This window comes from Callorhinchus milii, unplaced genomic scaffold (genome assembly GCF_018977255.1).
Source record: "Callorhinchus milii isolate IMCB2004 unplaced genomic scaffold, IMCB_Cmil_1.0 Scaffold5, whole genome shotgun sequence".
NCBI classification, from domain to species: Eukaryota; Metazoa; Chordata; class Chondrichthyes; order Chimaeriformes; family Callorhinchidae; genus Callorhinchus; species Callorhinchus milii.
In genome coordinates this window covers 5,238,659-5,261,269 of record NW_024704746.1, presented here as the reverse complement: position 1 = coordinate 5,261,269, position 22,611 = coordinate 5,238,659, and the positions used below count along the sequence as shown (strand labels likewise).

The 22,611-nt window shown below is 40.4% G+C and overlaps 2 protein-coding genes across 2 annotated transcripts in view; one reads left to right on the top strand and one right to left on the bottom strand.

Annotated features, from left to right (window-relative positions):
* LOC121849168 overlaps positions 1–14,765 on the bottom strand; it is a 32,313-nt gene extending 17,548 nt beyond the window's left edge. Inside the window, exon 1 of the mRNA XM_042334957.1 lies at positions 14,718–14,765. The gene's annotated coding sequence lies outside the window, so the exon portion shown is untranslated. The remainder of the gene's footprint in view (positions 1–14,717) is intronic.
* Positions 14,766–16,067: 1,302 nt separating this feature from the next.
* The window catches only part of LOC103184770 (xenotropic and polytropic retrovirus receptor 1 homolog), a 127,419-nt gene continuing 120,875 nt past the window's right edge, over positions 16,068–22,611 (top strand). The window contains exon 1 of the mRNA XM_007902949.2: positions 16,068–16,417. Within this exon, the coding sequence (XP_007901140.1) occupies positions 16,349–16,417 (69 nt within the window). The 5' untranslated portion in view covers positions 16,068–16,348. The remainder of the gene's footprint in view (positions 16,418–22,611) is intronic.

The window sequence follows — 22,611 nt, the reverse complement described above, 5'->3', positions numbered from 1 at the left end:
CTGGCCCAGGAAATATCTCTTCTGTAAACCACTGCTCCTTGTTATGTATAACTTTAATATCTCATTTATATAGAAAGCATTTTATATAAAGAAATTGTTCTCAAGAAGGTTGACTTTTATCAAATAATATCAAGTTTCTGTTGACTTTGGCAAGAGCTGGTTTTAGTTATGTTAATAGGATACTGTGATGTATTAATCATTAGTTAGCTAGAGTATTGTGTTCAGTTGTGATAACGCCACTTTATGTCAGGTCATTGGATGGTGTGAAGGAGATTTACTAAGATGATAGCAGGGATGAGTGGTTTGACCTATAAACAGAACCTCATGCCTTGAAGGAGCAAGGCAATGTGATTGTGGGATGGAGATCCAAAGGGTGGAACATCTCATTCAAAGGACAGTACCTCCGACAATGCAATGCTCCCCCAGAACTATACTGGAGTATCAATCTAGACTATGAGCTTGAAGTCCCAATGTGGAGATTGAACTGACAACCTTTTGACACAGAAGTAGACATGGGGAAAAAGCAGGAAAATAGGATTAGAGTAGTAACTCAAATTGGGGAAACTCAACAGTGGGCTGAATAGCCTCCTTCCATCCTAAAGCTATTATGATTCTATATGTTTCAGTACATCTGCTGCAAGGAGATTCAACTTGATTCAAATGAAGTCCATTTTCTCATTATGTCATTAAACAGTGCTCACAGGAACAAACTAAGGTCACCAAACAAACAAAACCATCTTAGAGTTGCAGCTAGAGCTGAAATATATTTTGTTTGTCACAAGGGATATGGAAAATGATAGGAAACGTCCACATACAGTATTTGTTATTTGAATCTTTTAGAAGCGCCATATAGAGCACCTCAGTGAAAATGTGCCAGTATATAATTACTGGCAAATTTCAGCAGATTTACTTTGTTCCCACTGTGTGCAACTGCACATTTAATCCACTCCTCAACTCCCGTTTTACAGGACAGAATTTAGGGCTTACGACTCCATGAACTGCCTTTCTTGAATTCTATATTGTAAATGGTTAAATGGTTAAGGAAAATAATGTTTGCCATCTTCAATCAGCTTTGACCTTGAGTAGTGGCAGCATACCAACTTGAGCCAGAAGATTACCTTGCTGCAATGAATCACATGGCCTGCTCGGCTTCAAAGCTTGTCCCTCTGCAGCAGCATGAGCTGTTTTTTATCCTGCATAAGTAGGTTCTGGGAACATTCTGCTAAATGAAGATATGTCAAGGCTTTCTGTACAGGGATGAAAATCCTCGAATCACCGTCAGTAATGTTGCACAAGAATAGCAATTTAGAATTAGGGAAATTCGCTAGTCCAATAACACAAGCAATGACAGAGTACATCCTTGTTCCTGTGGGCATGGTGCTGTCTGAGCTCAAGTCCCTTTAATTTTCTGATATAGATATAGGACAGTGAAAATTAAAGCAAACACTAAGCTCTGATGAGCATTGGCATCATACCAAACTCTAGCTATATTTAGGAAAAATCCTTTCCAAGTGTTCCAGTCTGCAGTCTATCAGAGTCATTAAATGCTGAATATCTTAGTCAGTGCATTACGTACTGACTACCCTAGTCACTGCCATTACAGGCCAACTGCCTCAGTCACATGCAAACTGCCCTAGGCACCGCCATCACACACTAACTAACCATCACTACCATTACAGAGTGACACAGTGCCATTTACAAATAATTAATTTTAATAATAGAATTATAATAATAAATGATACATTACAAAGATAAATGGGTTGGAAATTATGCCAAATCTTCATAATTGGTCTCTTTATGCAAACTTTAGGGTGAAGTTGTCCAGCTTTCATCTTAAACTGAATTCTATCACGACACATCAAATGCCTGCAAAGGCTCCCATGAGAAACAAAGTGATCACAAATTACAACCATGCTCCCCTTCCTGTTCCCCCACCAAATAAACCAATGCTAGAAATAACAGGTTTTAACAGCCAAGTTAACAAATCATCGCTCACTATATCAAAACAGTGTGAGGTCGCAATAAACAAGTCAAACAGTTGTTTATAAACAAGTCAAACAGGATGCAAGACTATATTGCTAAATCATTTGAGTTTAGATCCTCAGGCTGTATAGTGCTGTGGTCAGATTGCACCTCGAATACAGTTTTGAACACAGTTTTGATCATCCCAGAAATGTCTGAAATGGTGTTACATTACCCAACTCTGATATCCATCATTATTACATATGAATTCAGGAATAAGAGGTCATTCAATCCAGCAATGGGTTTCTGACACAGACCTTTTCATTTGAAGCTGTGTTGCTGTGATTGTAGTTTGGTGTCCTGGAAGAATGAGATTGGATGGGCCAAAGGGCCACTAATTCCATTCTCTGTCTTTTCACCATATCCTTTAATATTTCTACTTCCTTTAATATTTCTACTTCCCAAGTATCTATACATTGATCTTTCTTGGAATCCCATAGTACATTTCTCAGGTAAGACTTTCTGAGGCAGCCATTCTTAAATCATACACTTCTATGAGAAGTGATTCATCTTTCCCCAAGTCTGAATCTTCTTTGTCCTAATTTTAAGGTAATTTACTCACAAGGGAAAACGTTGTTCTGTTTTTGTCAATTTGTTTCATATTCTTAAGCACCTCAATTAAATCACTGCTCAGTTTCCCCAAATCCAGAGAATACTTGCCCTGGCTTTCATTGTAGTTTAACTCCCTTCCTACCAACTGCTCGTATCATCCTTGTGAATTTGCTCTGCACTCTCTTAAAAAACAATATCTTCAGGGCAAACAACTACCAAAACCAAAGGACTCCTGTGACAGATGCCCTTTTTTTCTCAGCAGTAGAATTGTTGTTGTGCAGCAGAGACAGAATTACAGTCAACAGTGGAAAAGAATTTATAAATTTTAATTCAAAACAAAAACAAAAGATGCACTTATCCCCTTCATGTAGATTATGTTGCAAGATGGCATTAGTCAATACAGTACTCAACGTCCCTTCATCCCAATATAACACTATGTTTAAACTCAGAGTAAACACCTTCTCATATAATAATTCTTGCATTTGACTTAGTTCCTTATTATTGAAACATCTCAAAGCACTTCACAGAATATACTGTAAAGTGTGTATTTTGTGGGTTAAATGCGGCAGACAATTGCACACAGCAGTGTCCCACAAAAAGTCGTGGATTGAGTGACCAAATTATTTTTTTAAAGTGATTATTCATTCTTACTCATTAATGCCTGAGCAATAAGAGCCTAATAAATTTAATCCATGGGTGTCATATCACATTACTGTCATTCTTTGGTTTATTCCTCTGTAAACTACCAATTCCATCGTGTATTGTCAAGACAAATACTCGCCTTTATCTTAATGGGATTCTTTCAGCCTTCTGGATTGACAGGAGGACAACCGGATTAATCCTTTGGATCATTGACTTCCTATTAGCTTCACTTGAATGAGCATTGCACTGGTAAATGATTCACAAATGTGATGTTGAATTCAGAAAGCTTTTTGCCATCTGAATGCTTTTCCTGAGGGATTTACTGCTGAAGCCTGTATGTCTACAAAGATCATTCACAAATTACTCGAAATAAAGCATTGAATAGACTGTCATAAATATCTTTCCTCTATGGAAACTGCCAGATCACATTCTCATATAGCTTCCAAATACTTTCAGTGAATTTTCTTAATTTATAACTTAATGCAAATGGCTTCAAAGGTCTGCAGCCAGAGGAGAACAATAAGATTTATCCCTAGGGTTGGGGGAATGAAGTATGAGGAACAATTAGACAAGCTATGGTTTTTCAGCATTGAAAGATGTCTCAGAGGGGACTTTGTAGAGCTAAATACAAGATTTTAAATGAGATTGTGAAAGTAAACCGAAATCAATATTGTTGTATGCACTGAGTCAGCAGAACAAAAGGTCAAATTAGTTCAGGGTTGCAAAAGGCATATTAAATTATTAAAATATTAAATTAGGACAGACACCAGGAAGTATTTATTTACCCAAATGGACCGAAGGGTCTTCTTCATCCAAATTTCTCATGTGATCTTTTGAGGTACAAATTGTCTTGTATCTGCACACCAATTCCCTTGCATCTGCCCACAATTGACCTGTATTTGTCCACTGATTGGCCTGTATTGGTAACTGCCCACTGACTTGTTTATACTGTATCTATTCACAGATTGCTCTATATTAATCAGAGCCTGCCATTGCGTGTCAACTGAACAAAAGCAGAGATTTTCCACAGATTTATCCTGGAGATTTGCAAATCCCTCAATAAGAACTTTGTATTTTCTAAAGCGTATATTACATTTTATTTGGAAAATACATTCTTCCCTACATCAAGTTAGAAATCTTAGTCCTTAAAATATGTAGATAAATACTTTACATTTGAATTAAGTCCCTTTTATTAGTACTTGTTTTTATTAATGGCTTACTATATGTTGTTACTAAAATGCATGGATAAACTCAACTCAATTATTGTGGATGTTAAGATTGAATTGTATTGGTAATTAATCATAGTTAATATCCAACCTTTCAAATTCCCTCTTTGCCTTCACCTTCAAAGCCCTCCACAGTCTTGCTCCCCTCTACGTCTCCGAGCTCCTAACTCCATATCAGCCTCTCCAGTCGGCGAACACCGGCTGCTCTGGGCATTCAGCATCTCTGCCCCCATGCTCTGGAACTCTATCTTGCAATCCCTCCGTCTCACCCCTTCTTGCCTCCTTCAAGTCTTCACTAAAGACCTTCCTCTTCGACTGTGTCTTCGGCCACCCTCCCACCACCACTCCCCTGCCTTCCACCCCTCCTGACCCCAACTCCCAGCTCGGGTCCAAAAACCTCTAGCTTGGGTCCAAAAAACCCCGACTGTCCAGTGCCTTGGAATGTCTTTCCGACTTGAAGGGTGCTAGACAAGTGTAATTTGTTCTTGTTCTCGAACAATATTTTACTGTGAATGTGAAGTTTCACATGTACTATTCCTGAATACCAGTAAATCTTTCAATCCATGCTTAGAAAGGCAGATACAATAGATATTAAGCATAAACATGTTGGACTCCAGTAAGCTTAATAAAATGAAAAATGTTTCAAGAAGTTATGCAAACATTAATTGTCAGAATTAATTTTTCTTTTGTTCACCTACAAATATGGTCACTACGCTTAACAAAAAGCTTTATGAAGCTCTTGAAATATTTCAAAGTAATAAGGACTTATATCAAATACAAGTATTATTATTATAACTTACTCTTGGTTCAGCAATGGGGACAAGGGCTTGTTTTGTTTCACCTTTTCAGAATAATTCCAACCTGATGAAAAGCTTAGGAAATACGCTGCTTGATCCACTGCTTGATATCAGGTAAATATATATTATATAGTAAAAATAATAATCCTTGCATTTTATATAGCGCTTTGCACGCCTTCTAGACGTCTCAAAGCGCTTCACAGAATACACTGTAAGTGAATTGACTGTATATTTGCGGGCGAAATGTGGCAGCCAATTGCGCACAGCCAATTGTGTCCCACAAACAGTCGTGGATTGAAGTAACCAATTTATTATTTTTTTGTCTTGAGGCATTATTATAGGCATGTGGAGTAAGGAAACTTGTCCAAGGTTCTCCCTGCCGGCAGTGGAACCCAGGTCTCTTGCTTGCGAGGCGAGTGCTCTAACCACTGAATTCAGTGTATATATATATAAAGTTTATATATATATGTATATATACACACTTTATAGTTAAAAGTAAATAGCTAGAGTTTCATTCATACATTTCCCCAAATTCCAGACATCGGATAAATTCTGATTTGGTTATTTATCAATTGTCAATGTAATTATTTTAGCTGAATTAGTCCAGTATAACCTCTTGTATTCCTATAAAACAGAGCAAGCATTTAGAAGTTTGGCAGCTCAGCATTACTCTGTCTGGTAGAAGTGTAGACATTAATTCTTGAGCATTTAATAAATAGAATTTGTGGAGTCCTGTAGCTCAGTGGTTAGAGCACTCGCTTTGCAAGTGAGAGACCTGAGTTCAATTCCAGGCAGAGGGCGAAACCTTGGGCAAGTTTCCTTACTCCACACAGAGCCTAATAATAATCTCTCCAAAAAAACAAAACAATAATAAATTGGTCATTTTCAATCTACAACTGTTTGTGGGACATTGCTGTGCGCAATTGGCTGCCGCGTTCGCCCACAAATATACAGTCAATTCACTTTACAGTGTGTTCTGTGAAGCGCTTTGGAACGTCCTCCCGACGTGAAAAGCGCTATATCAAATGCAAGGATTATTATTATTATTATAATTTTTTTAAAAATGTGGTCGCTCAATCCAGGAATACGCAATACCCCATTCAATAAGCAACTGGATGATCAATAATAATCCTTGCATTTGATATACTACCTTATCACCTCTTTGAGACATCTTAAAGCCTTCACAGAATATACTGTAAAGTGAATTTATTGTATATTTTGTGGGCGAAACATGACAGCCAATTGTGCACAACAGTGTCCCACAAACAGTGCACTCTGACATGTAGTGCCATAGAGTGGCATGATTCTCATGATTCTCAACTGGAGAATAAATAATTTGCCACGAGAAGGGAACAAAAAATGAATATTTAAAAAAGAATTCAATGATGCTGTTCTTGTATAGAGTCCTGTTACCAAACACACAGCAACATTCACAGAGCAACAGAGATGTTTGTACAAGTTATCTGCCCGAGCTTTTCAGTCCAGAAATGATGTGTTGCAGGGGTGGTTGAGAGGGAGAGAGAACAAGAATAGGACCCAATATGAGCAAAGAAAACTAATTTGTTTATTGCCAATTTGGTAATTAATCCATGCTTTCCATTAAACAGCACTATATTTATAACAATTGTGTAATTTCCCCCATATGTTGAGTTGTCTTAGTAGAAACCCTTTTCACTAGTCTCCTTAACCCACATTCTCTTAAATTTTCACCACTATCATGGCATAGTTAGTGCAATAGGAAAAAAATTGATGAAGCAATTTTGCAGATCACAAGTCAGTATATGATATATCACTTACCAGAAACAGACTGTGTCTGTTGATAAAAGGCCAACACTTTGCCAAGTAATTCACGATAACTTCAAAGAGAGACAGCCAGCTCCAGAGAGAGATAGTTCCTCCGTTCCTTTTACTTCCAGCTGCTACGGACAGTCCTGATCCTGCTTCCATGCAAGTGCTTTTGGTGACTAATGTGCAGCTGGTTTAGATTGCTATGTAACCACTGTAGCCCTTTGCACTCTATCTAGCAAATGCACAGATTAATTAGCAACACTTAATGAATCATCCATTTTAAGTAATAACAAGAAGCTCTGTTCCACAGAGAAAACTGTTTTTCTTCACTTGTGTCTCTGAAAATGCCTTTTCTTGTCTGTTTATCGGCATGTCCCAGAATATCTGGTTTGCTTTGTGGCTGTGCTGTAAGCTTAATATTTCTGATTGGTTTACTAATCCCTTAAAAAGTCATAAGGGATTTAGGATTTTGATTCTAGTGCACTGTTGCTGACAGCAGTCCCTGAATTGCTTTAATCTGTACCTTCGACAAAGGCCTGTCGTTTCTCAAAAAAAATTTATTCATGAAAACTGATTTCAGAAAATGATACATTGCTTCCAAAGAAAGAGAGCCAGCTGCTGTTTACAGTATGGAATGCTGCCCAGGACAAGGGAACCAAACTCCTTCATTTATGAAGCGTTGAATGGTATTTTCATCTCTACTTCTTTGTGTCTCCCTAATCTCATTCTATCCTCTTCGAGACAATGATTGACAAAAAAATGAAATAAACTAGATATACAGGCATTTTATTTGCTTTTGTTTACAGAATGGCAAAATAGAAAATATATGCTTGAATTTGATAAAGCGCATTAGCACATCACTGAGATGAAAAGCACTTCACACAATATATTGGAAAGTGGATTGACTGTGTTTTATGGGAAAAACGCAGCAGCTAATTGCGCACAGCAGTGTCCCATAAACAAGTTTGACTAAACTAGTAGATGTTTACAGAACAGTGGCTGGAGCCTCTATGCTTGCACTAGGCTACTTTGGGTAATTGCATACTCCGTATAGTTGCATTGCGTCTGTCTGTCCTGACTCCATGCAATTATACGGCGTGCACTATGTAAAAACTTCTTACACTTACTTCTCTGATTTTCCACAAAGATCTTTTGTCTAGAATATTTTTTCTTGACTAATATGTAGCCCTTTTGACAGAAAAAAATCCATTTATCTACAAGTTATAAACACACAATGAAAACTTTGCTATAGCTTGTAAGATAACCTACAATATCTAAATTTAAATAGTCTAAATAAGTATACATAGGTTGTTAGATTATAATTAACCTCAAATGTGTATTGATGCAATCATAATAGAGGAATATAGGAATAGGAGAACATCACTCAGCCCTCTGAGCCACTGCACTCTAGACCATTCCTTATAAGAATAATCCTTGTCCTTGCATTTGATCCTTGCATTATGGTGTAACTGTGTATTTTATAGGCAAACCAAGCAGTCAGTTTGTGCACAGCAATATCTCTCACATCAGCCATGGAGTGAGTGACCATTCCTTGCCATTAAATACTACCAATCCTCCTCCTAATCCTCCAGCACCAATTAATATCAAATGAATATCATATCACCCTATGTAACTCAATGAAACAGGAACAGGAACATTACAATATATCCAGCTACGTTTCTCACGACCTCAGTTTTTGTCCTTTGATTTGCTGTCATTTATTACAAGAGTTTTGGAATATAAAAGTAAGGAGATGTTTCTCCAGTTATAAAGAGTGCTAACAGACTTAATACTAATTCCATGGTTTCATCTCTGTTTTAACAGCAGAAATTATGGTAAAACTAACATTTTTCTTGATTGAAATAGTTAAGTATGATACTTAACCTTTCATGTCTTCCATAACCTCTATTTATTTTCAACAAATTGTTGATTATAGACAATAATCCTGTAATGGATGGCTGGCTTTTAAAGCTGCTGGCAAAAAGGCATTTTGCAAGAGGGAGTGTGCTCAGATGAGTTTCATCTGGGATTATCCTCATAGGGATCAATGATCTTTTTTGTTTTATATGTTGATCAGAAACCTGCTATCCACCTTGTGAGGGCTCAAACCTGCACTTGACAGATGTCAAATGATCAATTATTACTATCCCTCTGGTGGGGGGAATGGTATGTGGGGTTTGGAGCTGAGCTGGCTCCAAGATGACACGCAATAAAATTTCACATTCAAGTCAATCCTCTGTGGATGTCTCACTAGTCAGGTACCTGAGCCTGGCAGGTCTGCAGTACTCCTAGTCACTGCTTTTATAGCGCAGTGTTAGCAAATGCAAAACTTTAGAATTTTATTTTCACATTTGGCGCTACCTAAATAATGGTAATGGGGGCCTGGGCTCCTGAATATCAGATGACTCATGGTATTTTTTCCACATACGGACAGAACAATATTGCATCCTTTCACTCCAGTACTGGCCTTTCAACAGTGATCCTTTTCATAGAATCACAGAATTATACAACAACAAGGTTACATTTGTAAAGCGTCTTTCACGTCGGAAGGACGTCCCAAGGCGCTGTACAGTGTACAGCATTTCAGACCCGAGCTGGGGTCGGGGGGGGGGCAGGGGAAGGGAGGTGACCAATGGCAAGGTCGAAGAGGAGGGTTTTGAGGCAGGACTTGAACGAGGGGGTGCGGCATACAGAATATACAGGACAGAAGATGGCCATTCAGCCCATCGTGTCTGTGCCGGTTCTTTGAAAAGAGCTATCCAAATCAATCCCACACCCCCGCTCTTTCCCCATAACCCTGCAAACCTGTCCTCCCCAAATAATTATCTACTTCTCTCTTAAAAGTTGTTATTGAATCAGCTTCCACCACCCTATCAGATCATGCATTCCAGATCCGAACAAGTCACTGTGTGAAAAAAATTCTCCTCACCTCCCCTTTGTTTCTTTTAACAACTATTTTAAATTGGTGCCCTCGGGTTACCGACCCACCTGCCGGTGGAAATAGTTTCTCCTTGTTCACCCTATTCTAGAAGTAACTCACTTGAGAATCAATGGCAGAGCTGATTATGAAAATCTATCTAGGACAATTTGGCACTCAGATATTTGGCAGCCACTCTGCCCCCACCCTCTGGAAATCCCATCCTGCAGTCCCTCTGCCTTGCCCCCTCCCTTGCCTCCTTCAAGATCCATCTCAAGACCCTCCTCTTCAACCGTGCCTTCAACCACCCTCCTTTCCCCTCTGCCCTCCACCCTCCCCGATTTCTGCCAACCAGCTTGAGTCCGAAACACTGATTGTCCAGCAACTTGGGACATCCTCCCGACGTGAAAGGTGCTGTCCAAATGTAATTTTGTTGTTGTTGTTGCTTTTCATTACGAGTAAGCTTGCCTGTGCAGGCAAATTCAGAATGTAAAAGTGGTATGAGTTAGATATGAAAACAATGCAAAGTTTTATTTGTGATGCTTTCTGATGGAAACATTTTTCAAATTATTTCATATGGAAAATAAATAATAATAAAATTACATTTATGTAGCTTTTATTCCTTTTTAATGAGCAATGAGCAAGTAGCAATGCCGTTTTTCTCCCCATGACTTCATATGTTACTACTTTCAGAGTTCAAATTGGACAGAAATTTACACAGAGGCTCAAATCTTAGTTCAATAAGTCCCAAACATCCTAGGCTATTGAGCACTGGACCAGGGAGGAAAAATATTCTGGGTTTGAATGCTATGTTTATAATGAATCTTCCTAAGTGAGCAGTCTTTGTGTGGTTGTCTGACTCAGAGGAGAAGGTGAAGTCAGATAAGTCCCCATAGTCCAAGACATTGTTGATGGTGGTTTGTCTGGCTCAACTACGAGACTTGATAATTCAGATGTATCATGTGCAACAAAGAGGCTATCATATGCTAATTGATAAATAGTAATGATTTTGCTATGTGTGCTGGATAATAAAATTGCTTTATCATCTTCTATCTATATTAATAAAACGAAAATGTCTGTCTGTGCGTCAGCCAAGATCTCAATTACCGATTGATGTAGTGACATGATTTATACCTCATCGGAAAGGCTTTACATTTAGGATTGTCATGAGCATATTTTTTTCATAGATCTCCTATCATTGATGAGTTATGACCTAAACAAGCTCATCACACATGTATGGCAGTTTTGAGTTTTGTGCTGCAGTTTTACCTTGTGGCTGTGCCAACTCCCAGTGGCACTATGGCATTGTGCATCACAGAGCACATACACACGCACTCAGACGAAGCCAAGCGGCGAGAACAAGATAAAGATGCCTAAGCGAACATCAAGCCTTTCAAGTACAAATAAAAATGCCAGACAAAAGAAAGAAGGCCGATTAAATGAAACCGAAGAACAAGAACAGCACGGCTGCATTGCAATAACTCAAGGACCTGCTAGATCACACAGTAAATCCCTATGGTTAGCGTAGCTTTGATAAAATCTTCTATCGTTCCTGAGCTATGACTCAAACAAGCTCATCGCACAGGTATGGCAGTTTTGCGTAAGGTGTACACACTGTGTTTAAGGCATGTTAAATGGTTTGTGAGTGGTATCACTGAAATCTACATTCCATATTGGATCCTTTGGTTGCAAGCGTAGCTGCAACGGGTACAGCTAGTGAGATAATAATGTAAGAAAAAGATTGCAAGTTTGAGCTACCTGATTATGACAGACACAGAGCCGAGTGAGCAGAGTAGGCCTAACTGTACAAATAATAATCCTTGCATTTGATATTGTGTTATCAGATCTTCGAGATGTTGCAAAGCGCTTCAGAGATTATACTGTAAAGTGTAGTGACTATATATTTTGTGGGCGAAACGAAGCAGCCAATTGCACACAGCAGTGTCCCACAAACAGATGTGGATTGAGTGACTAATTTATTATTATCATTATTTTTTGAAGGAATTATTACCCCGGAAAAGTGATCCACTGTGAAATACAGTATTCCATTGCATTTTCTAGTAAGCTGCGCATTTACCATTAAAATGCAGGTTTAAAATTATTATCCTATATTTCAATGTTCTGCCTCCACAATTCCATTGAGAAACAGGTTTCAAATGTTCTAATGTACAGAGTGTGTGAGCCCCTTTTCTCAATCTTGCTCCTGTCTTCAGAGATGATGAGAGCACATGCATTTATTTTGTATGTGTATGGAGGTGAGATCAGAGAGAATCTGAGGTCATGTTGAGTTTCAACAAACCTTGGCGAGGTGCCAAGATATGTATGCCATCTAGGCATGGAAATTTCCCTCGTCTCTTCAATGTGGGAATCAAGCTGCTTATCTGATTCCGGAGAGTATTAGGCACAGGCTGGCAAGAGCTTGGGGACCCCAATGTTTGTGTTGGGACACTATTGGAGTTTAAGTAAATCAGTAAAAAGTTACATCTACGATATTTTGAATGATGACCCCCCCCAAAAGAAGTTCTACAAATTGGTATATAGTGGCACAGGGGAAATGTATGATGCGAATAAAACTGAGATTTAATGTTATTACAAATGCTCACGGTGCACATGCTTGCTATTATAAAACTTTTAAAAAGAATCTTAAGACATTGAAAATACAATGTTCCTTATCAGCACCTGTTGACCACAGATTCAATTTGTAATTGTAGATTACAACAATAAAATTACATTTGTATAGTGCCTTTCACGTCGGGAGGCAGTCCCAAGGTGCTGGACAATCAGTGTTGCGGATTCGAGCTGGAAGTCGGGATGGGGAGGATGGAGGGGAGGGTGACCGAAGGCACGGTTGAAGAGGAGGGTTTTAAAGGTGACAAGGGAGGGGGCGAGGTGGAGGGACTGTGGCATGGAGTTCCAGAGGGTGGGGGCAGAGTAGCAGAAGACTAAGGAAGGAGTTAACCATTTGCAAATATTTCTCAGACCCAGACTTGACCAATTTTAGCTGGGGGACACTGGAGAAATCCCTTTCTCTTTTTGAATAGTGCCGTGGGATCTTTTAATGTTTATGGGAACAGGCAAAAGTTTAATGTACACAGTTCAGTGTCGGTAGAGTCCATGCAGTAGGAATTGAAGAATATAAAAATGATGGAAATAAATTAAAACATGAGATTCAGGACCTGGCTAAAGGGAAAGCCCTTGGTAACTGGAAACATTTACACTGAAAAAACATTTAAAGGTCATGTTATTGATTTTTTTTTCAATTCCTAAAATGTATGGACAAGCTGGAATCCAATAATATGATCAATATAGGGTCTAATTAGCTGTTCTATATTTCTAAAATCAAAATCTGCATGTACCAACCTGCCATAAGGTTTAATCTACATGTATCCCATGACAGTATTTTCTTTGTTTGCACAAAGATACCAGATCTTATCAAAGGCTTGCGGCTTCAAATTGTGGAAGATACAACCATGACAGCAAACCATGTGGTAGAAATAAAAGAAAAAAAACGATGAGTTGTTGAAATGTTGTTCCGGCAATTATTTTTGTGGTTACATTTCATAAAAATCTGTTGTGGATCTCATAAATGGTTGTAATAATAATCCTTGCATTTTTATCATGTCATTGAGACATCTGAAAGTGCTTCACAACTTTCAAAAAAATGATTGTGTATTTTGTGACAAAATTGAATTGTTCCAAAACAACAAAATTACATTTGTAAAGTGCCTTTCATGTCGGGAGGACGTCTCACAGTGCTGAACAGTCGTGAATCTGGACCCGAGTGTGGGGAGACAGGGTTGGGTTATAATTCCAGAAATGACTGGGATGTTCAAAATGACCATGGCATTGCTGGGCAGGTTACAATTGGAACGATAAATGGAGAGTTTAGTGTGGCCAAGTATGTGTTTTATGATAGTATTGAGAGTGGGGTGGAAGCCAAATTGCAGGGACTCATAGATGAATTTGATAAGTTTTCATGCTTGAAATATATCAGCAATAATTCAGAGCCAGTTTTGACAGGTGCAGAACTTGTATGACATTGTCACCTTACTGCCTACAAACTGTGAAGTCTCAAGGGAGTTTGCCTAAAACCTGACTCGGTTGTATTTGTTATTAAATACTGAGAAGAAACAATAATTTGAGAACATTTACTTTTGTTTACTGCTGTGTTTCTGCTGTTTTTGAAACTTAAAATGAATATGCTGAATATTTTTCAAGGTTTAGGATTTTCTGCCCTCACAAACTGTCTGAATTTGTAAGCTCAAAAGAGATAAGAAACTGTGACCCATTTTATCCTTGGAGCTGCAAGTCTTCAAACAATTGTGGCATATTTCCTTGGTAACCCATGAAGCACCGGAACAAAACCTTATATTTCAGTGCTGGGATAGAGAACTTAATCTATTTATACCAACTTATTGTATTTAACGTTCAGATCAGGCAGTGAAAACGCTGATTTTTATTCATGTTATTTCTCTTTTGTTTGACAAATTATTTCATTCCGTTGCTTGAGTGGCTCACACACAGCCAGTGCTTTGCCCTTCTGTCTGCAGATGGTGCTGTTGTTTCCTCTCTGGAATTTTTCATTAGAATAAAGAGGGTTTCACATGGAGCATTTCGATTAGATATGCATATTTGCTTGCGGTTTGTGTGCATAATTCAGTAAATCTTGTTAATATGCATAAAACTACCTTATCACAATAAAAGTAACTGTCACTATTTTAGTAACATGCATATCTGCTTGAAGTGAAAAAGATATATATAAAATACACTTACAGGATTTTGAAGTTCTCTTTCAGTTGAATATTTAAAAGAGTCCTCAGCAGCTGTATTGCACACTTTTAGTCTGAAACATATTACATAGAATTGCATAGAATGTACAGCACCATAACGGGCCATTTGGCCCAAATGGCGTTTATACTCCACATGACTTTGCATCCCTCCTAAAACCCTCTCCTTACCCCCCCCCCCCCCATCCTTCTATCTATATGGAGCATAATACAGCAGGCATTATAAACTATGTCTAGTTTAGACATAGCGTTTGCATTTGATATAGCGCTTTTCGCGTCTTCTAGACGATATTATACCATACTTCTTGATGTCACTTTCAAAATAAATTCTCTTCATACTGTGTAAGTTCCAGTGGTCTGCCAAAGGTTGCAAAGTACAAAATTGCTGCAGTGCGCTTTTAATGTTTTGTTTCAAAATGATTTCATCAAATATAATCAGGCGGCTCCACATTACTCCAGGGCGCTGCTGGAGATAGCCCAGCCAGCCTGACTTCATGGCACCATCTAGAAGGGCTGGCCAGTCACTGGGGGCTTCCCACTCAGCGCCTTTTCACAGGCCAAAGCCCTAATGGGTAGGGTAGTCCTACTCGGACAAACAGCGGGCAAGCTTGCAAAGCAGTGCCCAAAGCTTTGCTGGTGTAGCTGGTTAGACTCCAGCAGTTACCCCCCCCCCCACCCCCAACACACACTCTGGGGTCCCAAACTTGCCTAAAGTTGCGCCCTGCCCGGGAATCAAACCCGGGTCCTCTCGCTTGCGAGGCGAGATCGCGGACCGTTACGCTGCGGGGGGGGGGTGCCAAGATGAGAGTTCTGGTCGACAATCCTTCAGGCAAAAAAAACCTGACCGATGTTTGCGGGGACAGTACTGTGGGCAAAATGGCTGCCGGGTTCGCCCAGAAACACTCGGTCACTCCACCATAATTACCTGTGAGACCTTCCCACGCTGTACCAATTGCAATATTATAAATGCTGCTCTCAGCTGGACTGGGAGGGGTGCTGGTGGCCAGGTAGCCATGTATTTTGTTGGGGGAAAGACTCCCGCGGTGGTGGTGGTGGTGGGGAAGCTCTCACTGCACGTGGCCGAGCCGTCGACACTCGGGCAGGTGCCCCAGAGCGAGCGGAGGAGGGACTGCGCCTCCACGCGGTGACCGTTAGGCTCGCGCGCCATTCAAATCCGAGCTGCGCGAGCGGCGGCTGCGGGGGTGGAGCGGGGAGGGGGCGACAGGAGGCGGAGCCAGGAGAGGGGGCGGGGGGGCGGAGCCACAGACTCGCCATGCGATACGCTGGCGAGAGCTGGAGTGACGTGCACCTTCTGCGGGGCGACGCCGTGGCGCAGAGAGGAAGCGTACGCTTGCGTGTGTTTGCGCGCGGGCGGGCGGTCTCCACTGCTTGTTGTCAGTAAGATGGCGGATTCCTCTCAGCCGGTGGTTTTCCGCGTCCTGTCCGTGTGAGGAGCAGAGCCGCGGCAAAGCGAGCCAGAGGTGACAGAGGGCAACCGCAGCCTCCATCTCTCTCTCGCTCTCTCAGGAATGGTGGATAGTTAACGCCTCCCGCAACCCTCTGCTGTCTATGTGTTTATAAGAATTTTTAAAAGAAAACTTCAGAAGAAAACAAATCATGAAATTCGCCGAACATTTATCAGCTCACATCACGCCGGAATGGCGCAAGCAGTACATCCAGTACGAGGTGAGGAGAGCTGGGGGGGAGCGAGCGAGGGGCCGCCGAGGGATGCGGACTGCAGGAGGGCGCCTGGACCGGGGGAGGCTGGGCTCCGGCACAGGGACGGGGCGAGGGTCCGGCACAGGGACGGGGCGAGGGTCCGGCACAGGGACGGAGCGAGGGTCCGGCACAGGGACGGAGCGAGGGTCCGGCACAGGGACGGAGCGAGGGTCCGGCAAAGGGACGGGGCGAGGGTCCGGCACAAGCACAGGGTCCGGCAAAGGGACGGGGCGAGGGTCCGGCACAGGCACAGGGTCCGACAAGCTGGGGCTGAGGTTGGGGGTCCGGCATTGGGGGCAGCGACAACGTATGGGTCGCGGGGATGGAGAGTGACAGGTACAGTCTGACTGGGGAGAGAGAGAGAGAGAGAGAGGGGTTTCGTGAAGCCTCGGAGATACGTAGAGTAATGATTGGGGTCTATAGAAGTGAAAGGTTGCATCTTTGTGCGATATTAATAATAATCCTGGCATTTGCTATAGCGACTCATCACGTCTGCATTATTTTGTGAGTGAAATGCAAGGACCTGTGATATGTTAGCCAGAGAGGTTAATATAGCTGAACATAACTGCACTTGCATAGGTTAAAAACCCGTGGATAATAACAATCCTTACATTTGATATGATGCCTTACCGCTTCGTTGAGACGTCTCAAAGCGCTTCACAGAATATATCGTAAAGTGGATTTATTGTGTATTTTGTGGGCGAAACTGGGTAGTCAATTGTGCACAGCAGTGTCCCTCAAACAGTACATCATGAATACAGTTTATGATGAATACAAAAAATATGGATGGAGGAGATGGGTTAATGTCAATGAAATATATTGTCAGGGTAAGGCAAGAACTGGAGAGAGGATACACATAGCTGACAAGGTAGTGAAGAGCAGTGTTAATGTGAACTAAGTCTCTGGTAACAGTCTGTCTGTCCAAGGTACGTAATGGTTGAGATGATGTGAACAGCTTTATTTAAGACGTTGCAGCAATTGATTTATTTTGGAACATACTACAGAATGTTATTCTGTAGGTAGTGTATTTTAGGATTTCTATCTATAAGAATTCCTGTATGTGAAAATTGACCTTTTATCAGTCCCTATCTGAGACTTGAATCTCTAACCTTCTGACTCCGAGGTGAGAGTTCTACCAATTAAGCCAGAACTTATGCTTGTTTAATATACATGAATCCACACCGCCCCCAGAAAAAAAGATGTCATTTGAAGGAAATGTTCTATCATGATCTGGAATCACTGTTAGGGAGTCTAAATTTTCCAACCTCATTCCAACAGGAAATCGTAAAGAGCAGAATTGTTATGAAGCTGTTTACTATTAAGAATAAGAAAGAGAAATGTAATATACCCACATCATTACATTGTATACAATTATATGTATATATTAGTTCTATTCATGATCTATACATATTCAAACCATTTGAGACAGAACTCAAAACAGAGAGATGTGAAAGGTGTGCAGTGAGCTAATGTTCTGTTACCATAGCAGCCCTTTAATTCTGCAAAAAGTACTGCAATGACGCTAGGGGACTTGGAGGAGTGCTTTTTTAAAAAAAAATTGCACCTATTATATTGGACCAACTCGAACTACCTTACAATGGCGAGCAAGTTGTAGCGACAAATGCCTCCTGCATGGTCTTAAAATTGGAACTAATAGCAATCATGATAGAGAATGGTGAATATGAAAAAGTGATAAATACAGTAAGAAAGGAAAAGATAAATTGGAATGTGCGTGTAGAGGGTCTTCAGACTGAAATGGGTGTATAGAGGGTCATGTCCCAAGATCCTTCCTGTAATTGTTGAAGGTCTTTGTTTTGCTTTCTCCTGAATCAGTTGCTGATGCGTGCTAAATTTCCCCACCCCATATGCACATATACTTATTCCTAGATGTGCACAATCCAATGTCATATTCTCTATGTGAATACCAGGAGTTCTAGCACACGATTACAATTGATCTCACTGTCGCCTCCAAATTGACATGAATGTTACAATTTCTAAAATACTGTAGTATAAAATCATGAGAATATATATGAACATGAAAAACCTTGTTGTGTGCCTCAACTAATAATAATAATCCTTGCATTTGATATAGCGCTTTTCACGTCGGGAGGACGTCCCAAAGCGCTTCACAGAACATACTGTAAAGTGAATTGACTGTATATTTGTGGGCGAACGCGGCAGCCAATTGCACAGCAATGTCCCACAAACAGTCGTAGATTGAAAATGACCAATTTATTATTCTTTTGGTTTTGGAGGGATTATTATTAGGCTCTGTGTGGAGTAAGGAAACTTGCCCAAGGTTTCGCCCTCTGCCTGGAATTGAACTCAGGTCTCTCGCTTGCAAAGAGAGTGCTCTAACCACTGAGCTACAGGACTCCATTATTAATAGTAATAATAATCCTTGCATTTGATATAGCGCCTTATCACGTCTTCAAACCATCTCAAAGAGCTTCACGGAATATATTATAAATTGGATTGACTGTATTTTGTGGGCGAAACGAGGGTAGCCAATTCTGCACAGCAGTGTCAGTCAGTCGTGGATTGAGTGACCAAATTATTTTGATTTTTTTTTAAAAAAGGGATTATTACCTCCGGAAAAGCAATCCGCCAATTGACTTAAAGTACAATTGAGAGATAGAGCAAGTAATACGTAAATTTCAGAACACTTACAACGTAACAAATGTCTGAGGCAGAGGTAATGGCTAATATGAAATTGGCAACTGTAATACTTCCTTTACTATATAATCTGTTAGTATACAAATTGGTGGAACAGGGCAGTACACTAGCAAATAGAGTTGATAATGATGAATTAACAGATTATAGAATATCTCTCTATTATTTGGCATGAAAACAGGAAGGGCATCACAGCAGAAGAGAGAATTGATGCCGAGCAAACAATCAAAAAAAGTAAACGTTCATATAGAGGTGAAGGGACAAGCCAGAGGGATATGCTAGGAAGATGAGAAGACTAGTAAACTAGTAACTTTGATCAAAAATAATATCTTTAGTATGAGGTAAAGCCTGAATGCGTTAGTAAAATGCAGATTTGAGTCCTGGAGATTAATGGCCAACTGTACAGGGTTAGGATTGCAAGCAATCATTTCTTGTGTCGCAGGACACAGACAATAATGTTCCAAAGGTATGTAAGTGCTTACAGATGCAATACATTCAGTAGGAACTCAACAATGAGTATTTAGAGGATTCTAGTTTGTATAATCAAAGATAATTGGAGTCCTGTGGCTCAGTGGTTAGAGCACTCGCTTTGCAAGTGAGAGACCTGAGTTCAATTCCAGGCAGAGGGCAAAACCTTGGGCAAGTTTCCTTACTCCACACAGAGCCTAATAAGAATCCCTCCAAAACAAAACACAATAATAAATTGGTCATTTTCAATCTACGACTGTTTGTGGGACATTGCTGTGCGCAATTGACTGCCACGTTCGCCCACAAATGTACAGTCAATTCACTTTACAGTGTGTTCTGTGAAGCGCTTTGGGACGTCCTCCCGACGTGAAAAGCGCTATATTTAATGCAAGGATTATTATTATTATAATTCTTGCATTTGATAAAGTAGCAGCCAATTTGCACACAGCATTGCCCCACAAACCGTGATGATAACATAACAATAATCCTTGCATTTGACATAGTGCCTTATTACATCATTTGAGATGTCTCTAAGCATTTCACAGAATATACTGTAAAGTGAATTGATTATATTTGTGTGGGCAAAATGCGGCAGCCAATTGAGCACAGCAGTGTCCTACAACAGTTGTGTGATGAAGGATAGAGACTTGAAGGGTATAAGACAGGGTAGTGGGTAGTGAGTGTGAATAAACACCTTGCTCTGAGAGCCAGTGTAGACTCGATAGGTTGAATGGGCCTCGTGTACTGTAAAATGTCTTGATTCTATGGAGGCTACGCTGAACATTCCCAGTGCAATTTTCCACATGAACATAGTATTTTTATGTGTCCTTACATCTATGAAGCTCACCATGATCAAAGTCTGGTTTAAACTACCTTGCAAAATATTTCCACTGAAAGCTGTAAAACTGATAGCAGTATGTGTGATTAGGTCAGTCTGTTTGTATGAAATGCATTATCAGTGTGATGGAGAGTTTGAGCAAATTTGCGCTAGTCCCGTATCTCTCATTGAAAAGGACAAGATTTGTCTGGATTAGTTCTGGAATCGCGTGAAAGATAAATGTAGTAAAACAGTAACGTGTGTGGCCTTTAAGCATTACCCTCATACGTGGCAATACCAAACAGTGTTTTGTGGAAGAGAGAGTATTGAAGTGTTCTGGAATAAAAATAAATTCATTCACATTGTTTTTAATTAAAAGCAGGGCAATGACAATGAGAAAAATAATGTAGTGAAGGATAATGAATCTTTCCTGGAAGGGGAAACTTTGCTTTTAGTGTTTGCAGAGTTTTTTTTTCTGGTCAGCCGGGTGTCCCCGACGCATGAGGAAACCCATCGTCCATGCTAAAGAGTATCCAAACCAGACTGAGGACTCCATACATCCCACCGATGGCATGGAAATTCCAGAGATAGATTGTTGGAATGGACTATGCACTCTCTCCGTGCATCCTGCTTAGCTAATTCCGGAAGGTTTTGGGCACAGATTGGCAAGGACCAAAGCTTTGGGGACCCCCGAGTGCTTGAGGCACCGCTGGAGTCTAACCAGCTCAGGTTAGACTCCAGCAGTCAAACCACATAGCTTGCCATTGATAGCACTGTCTGGGAAGCTTTCCCGCTGCTTGTCTAATTAAGACCACCCTACTGGTTAGGGCTTTTTGGTTTGCAGGGTTTACAGGAGCAGGGTGGGAGGATTCCCTGCCCCCAGTGACTCGTCTGCCCTTCTAGGTTCTGCCGATGAGGCTTTCATCAGCAGTGCCCTGGACCCACCTTACTCAGAAATGGAACTACTGAGACCCCACAGAGCGCTGGATTCTGACATTCCATCAACAATCCTCCAGATACTGTGTATTGGTCATTTACTTCAAGGATGTTTTTAATGAGAACTTGTGGAGAATTTATCTGCCAATTTAGCCAACCAATGCACGAACAGTCACTGCACTTGCTAACTGACAACAAATTGTCTTAAAATAAAAAAGGAATTGTTGCATTTGATATAGCACCTGTCACATCGTGATGGCGTTTCAAAGCGCTTCAAAGGACTGTAAAGTGTAGCACCACAAAGCCTTTCTTATGAAAGTGCTTTTTGGTGCTTGCACACCATAGACTCTCCTAATACAAGGATTAGTATGACTGGAGGATACAATTGGGGAAACACTATTTGTGTTTTTCAGATGTTCAAGAGATGGCTGGTTTGTGACAGCAGTTGCATCTTGCCTATTGCTGTCTATTAGGCAGCAAGATGTTTCAAAACATTATGCTTTCATTGTGAGAACAGAGAGTGGGCTTGTCAGTAGTGGAGCAGTTAATTTATGGACTTATGCTGCTCGGGGGTTGATAAAGACTGTCCAACAAATAGTTCATTTAGTTTGAATCGAGAGTCGCTGAGTACAATGTAGTGTTTGTGTCCGTGCCTGCCAAAGAACATCGGGACTACATGAATGGAGTTGGAGGAGAAAGCAATTAGTGCTGGTGTGTGCAAGGCCAAGGTATCATAGGTAGATTATTCACTACAAAGTAAATGAGTCCAAGTGTAGTGTATCGAGAGTCTTGTGCCACAAGTCTTGTGCCTTACTGTAAAAGTTAGTGTTGTGAATTGAAGTTTTTTAAGTTGTGGATGAATATGGAACGGAGGTGTTGCGCTTTTGACGCATTGTATACCTTGAAGCCAAGTTCAAATAATGATTATGACCAGAGAGAAGAAACAGTTTCTCCCTATATATTTTTATCAAAATCTCTCATAATTTTGAACATCTTTATTAAATCTCCCCTCAACCTTTTCTACTCTAATGAGAATAATCCAGCCTCTCTAGTCTCTCTACAAATTGGAGTCCCTTATCCCTTGTTTCATTCTGGTAAATCTTCACTGCACCCTTGCCAAGGCTTTGGCATCCTTCCTAAAGTTTGGTGCCCAGTTTTGATTTGCTTTTTAGCATATCTAATGATGTGTGAATTGATATTATGCGCCGTAACACTGGCTATTGTAAAATTGGGGAAATGTCCAGAACCAATCTGATTTCAGTATTCA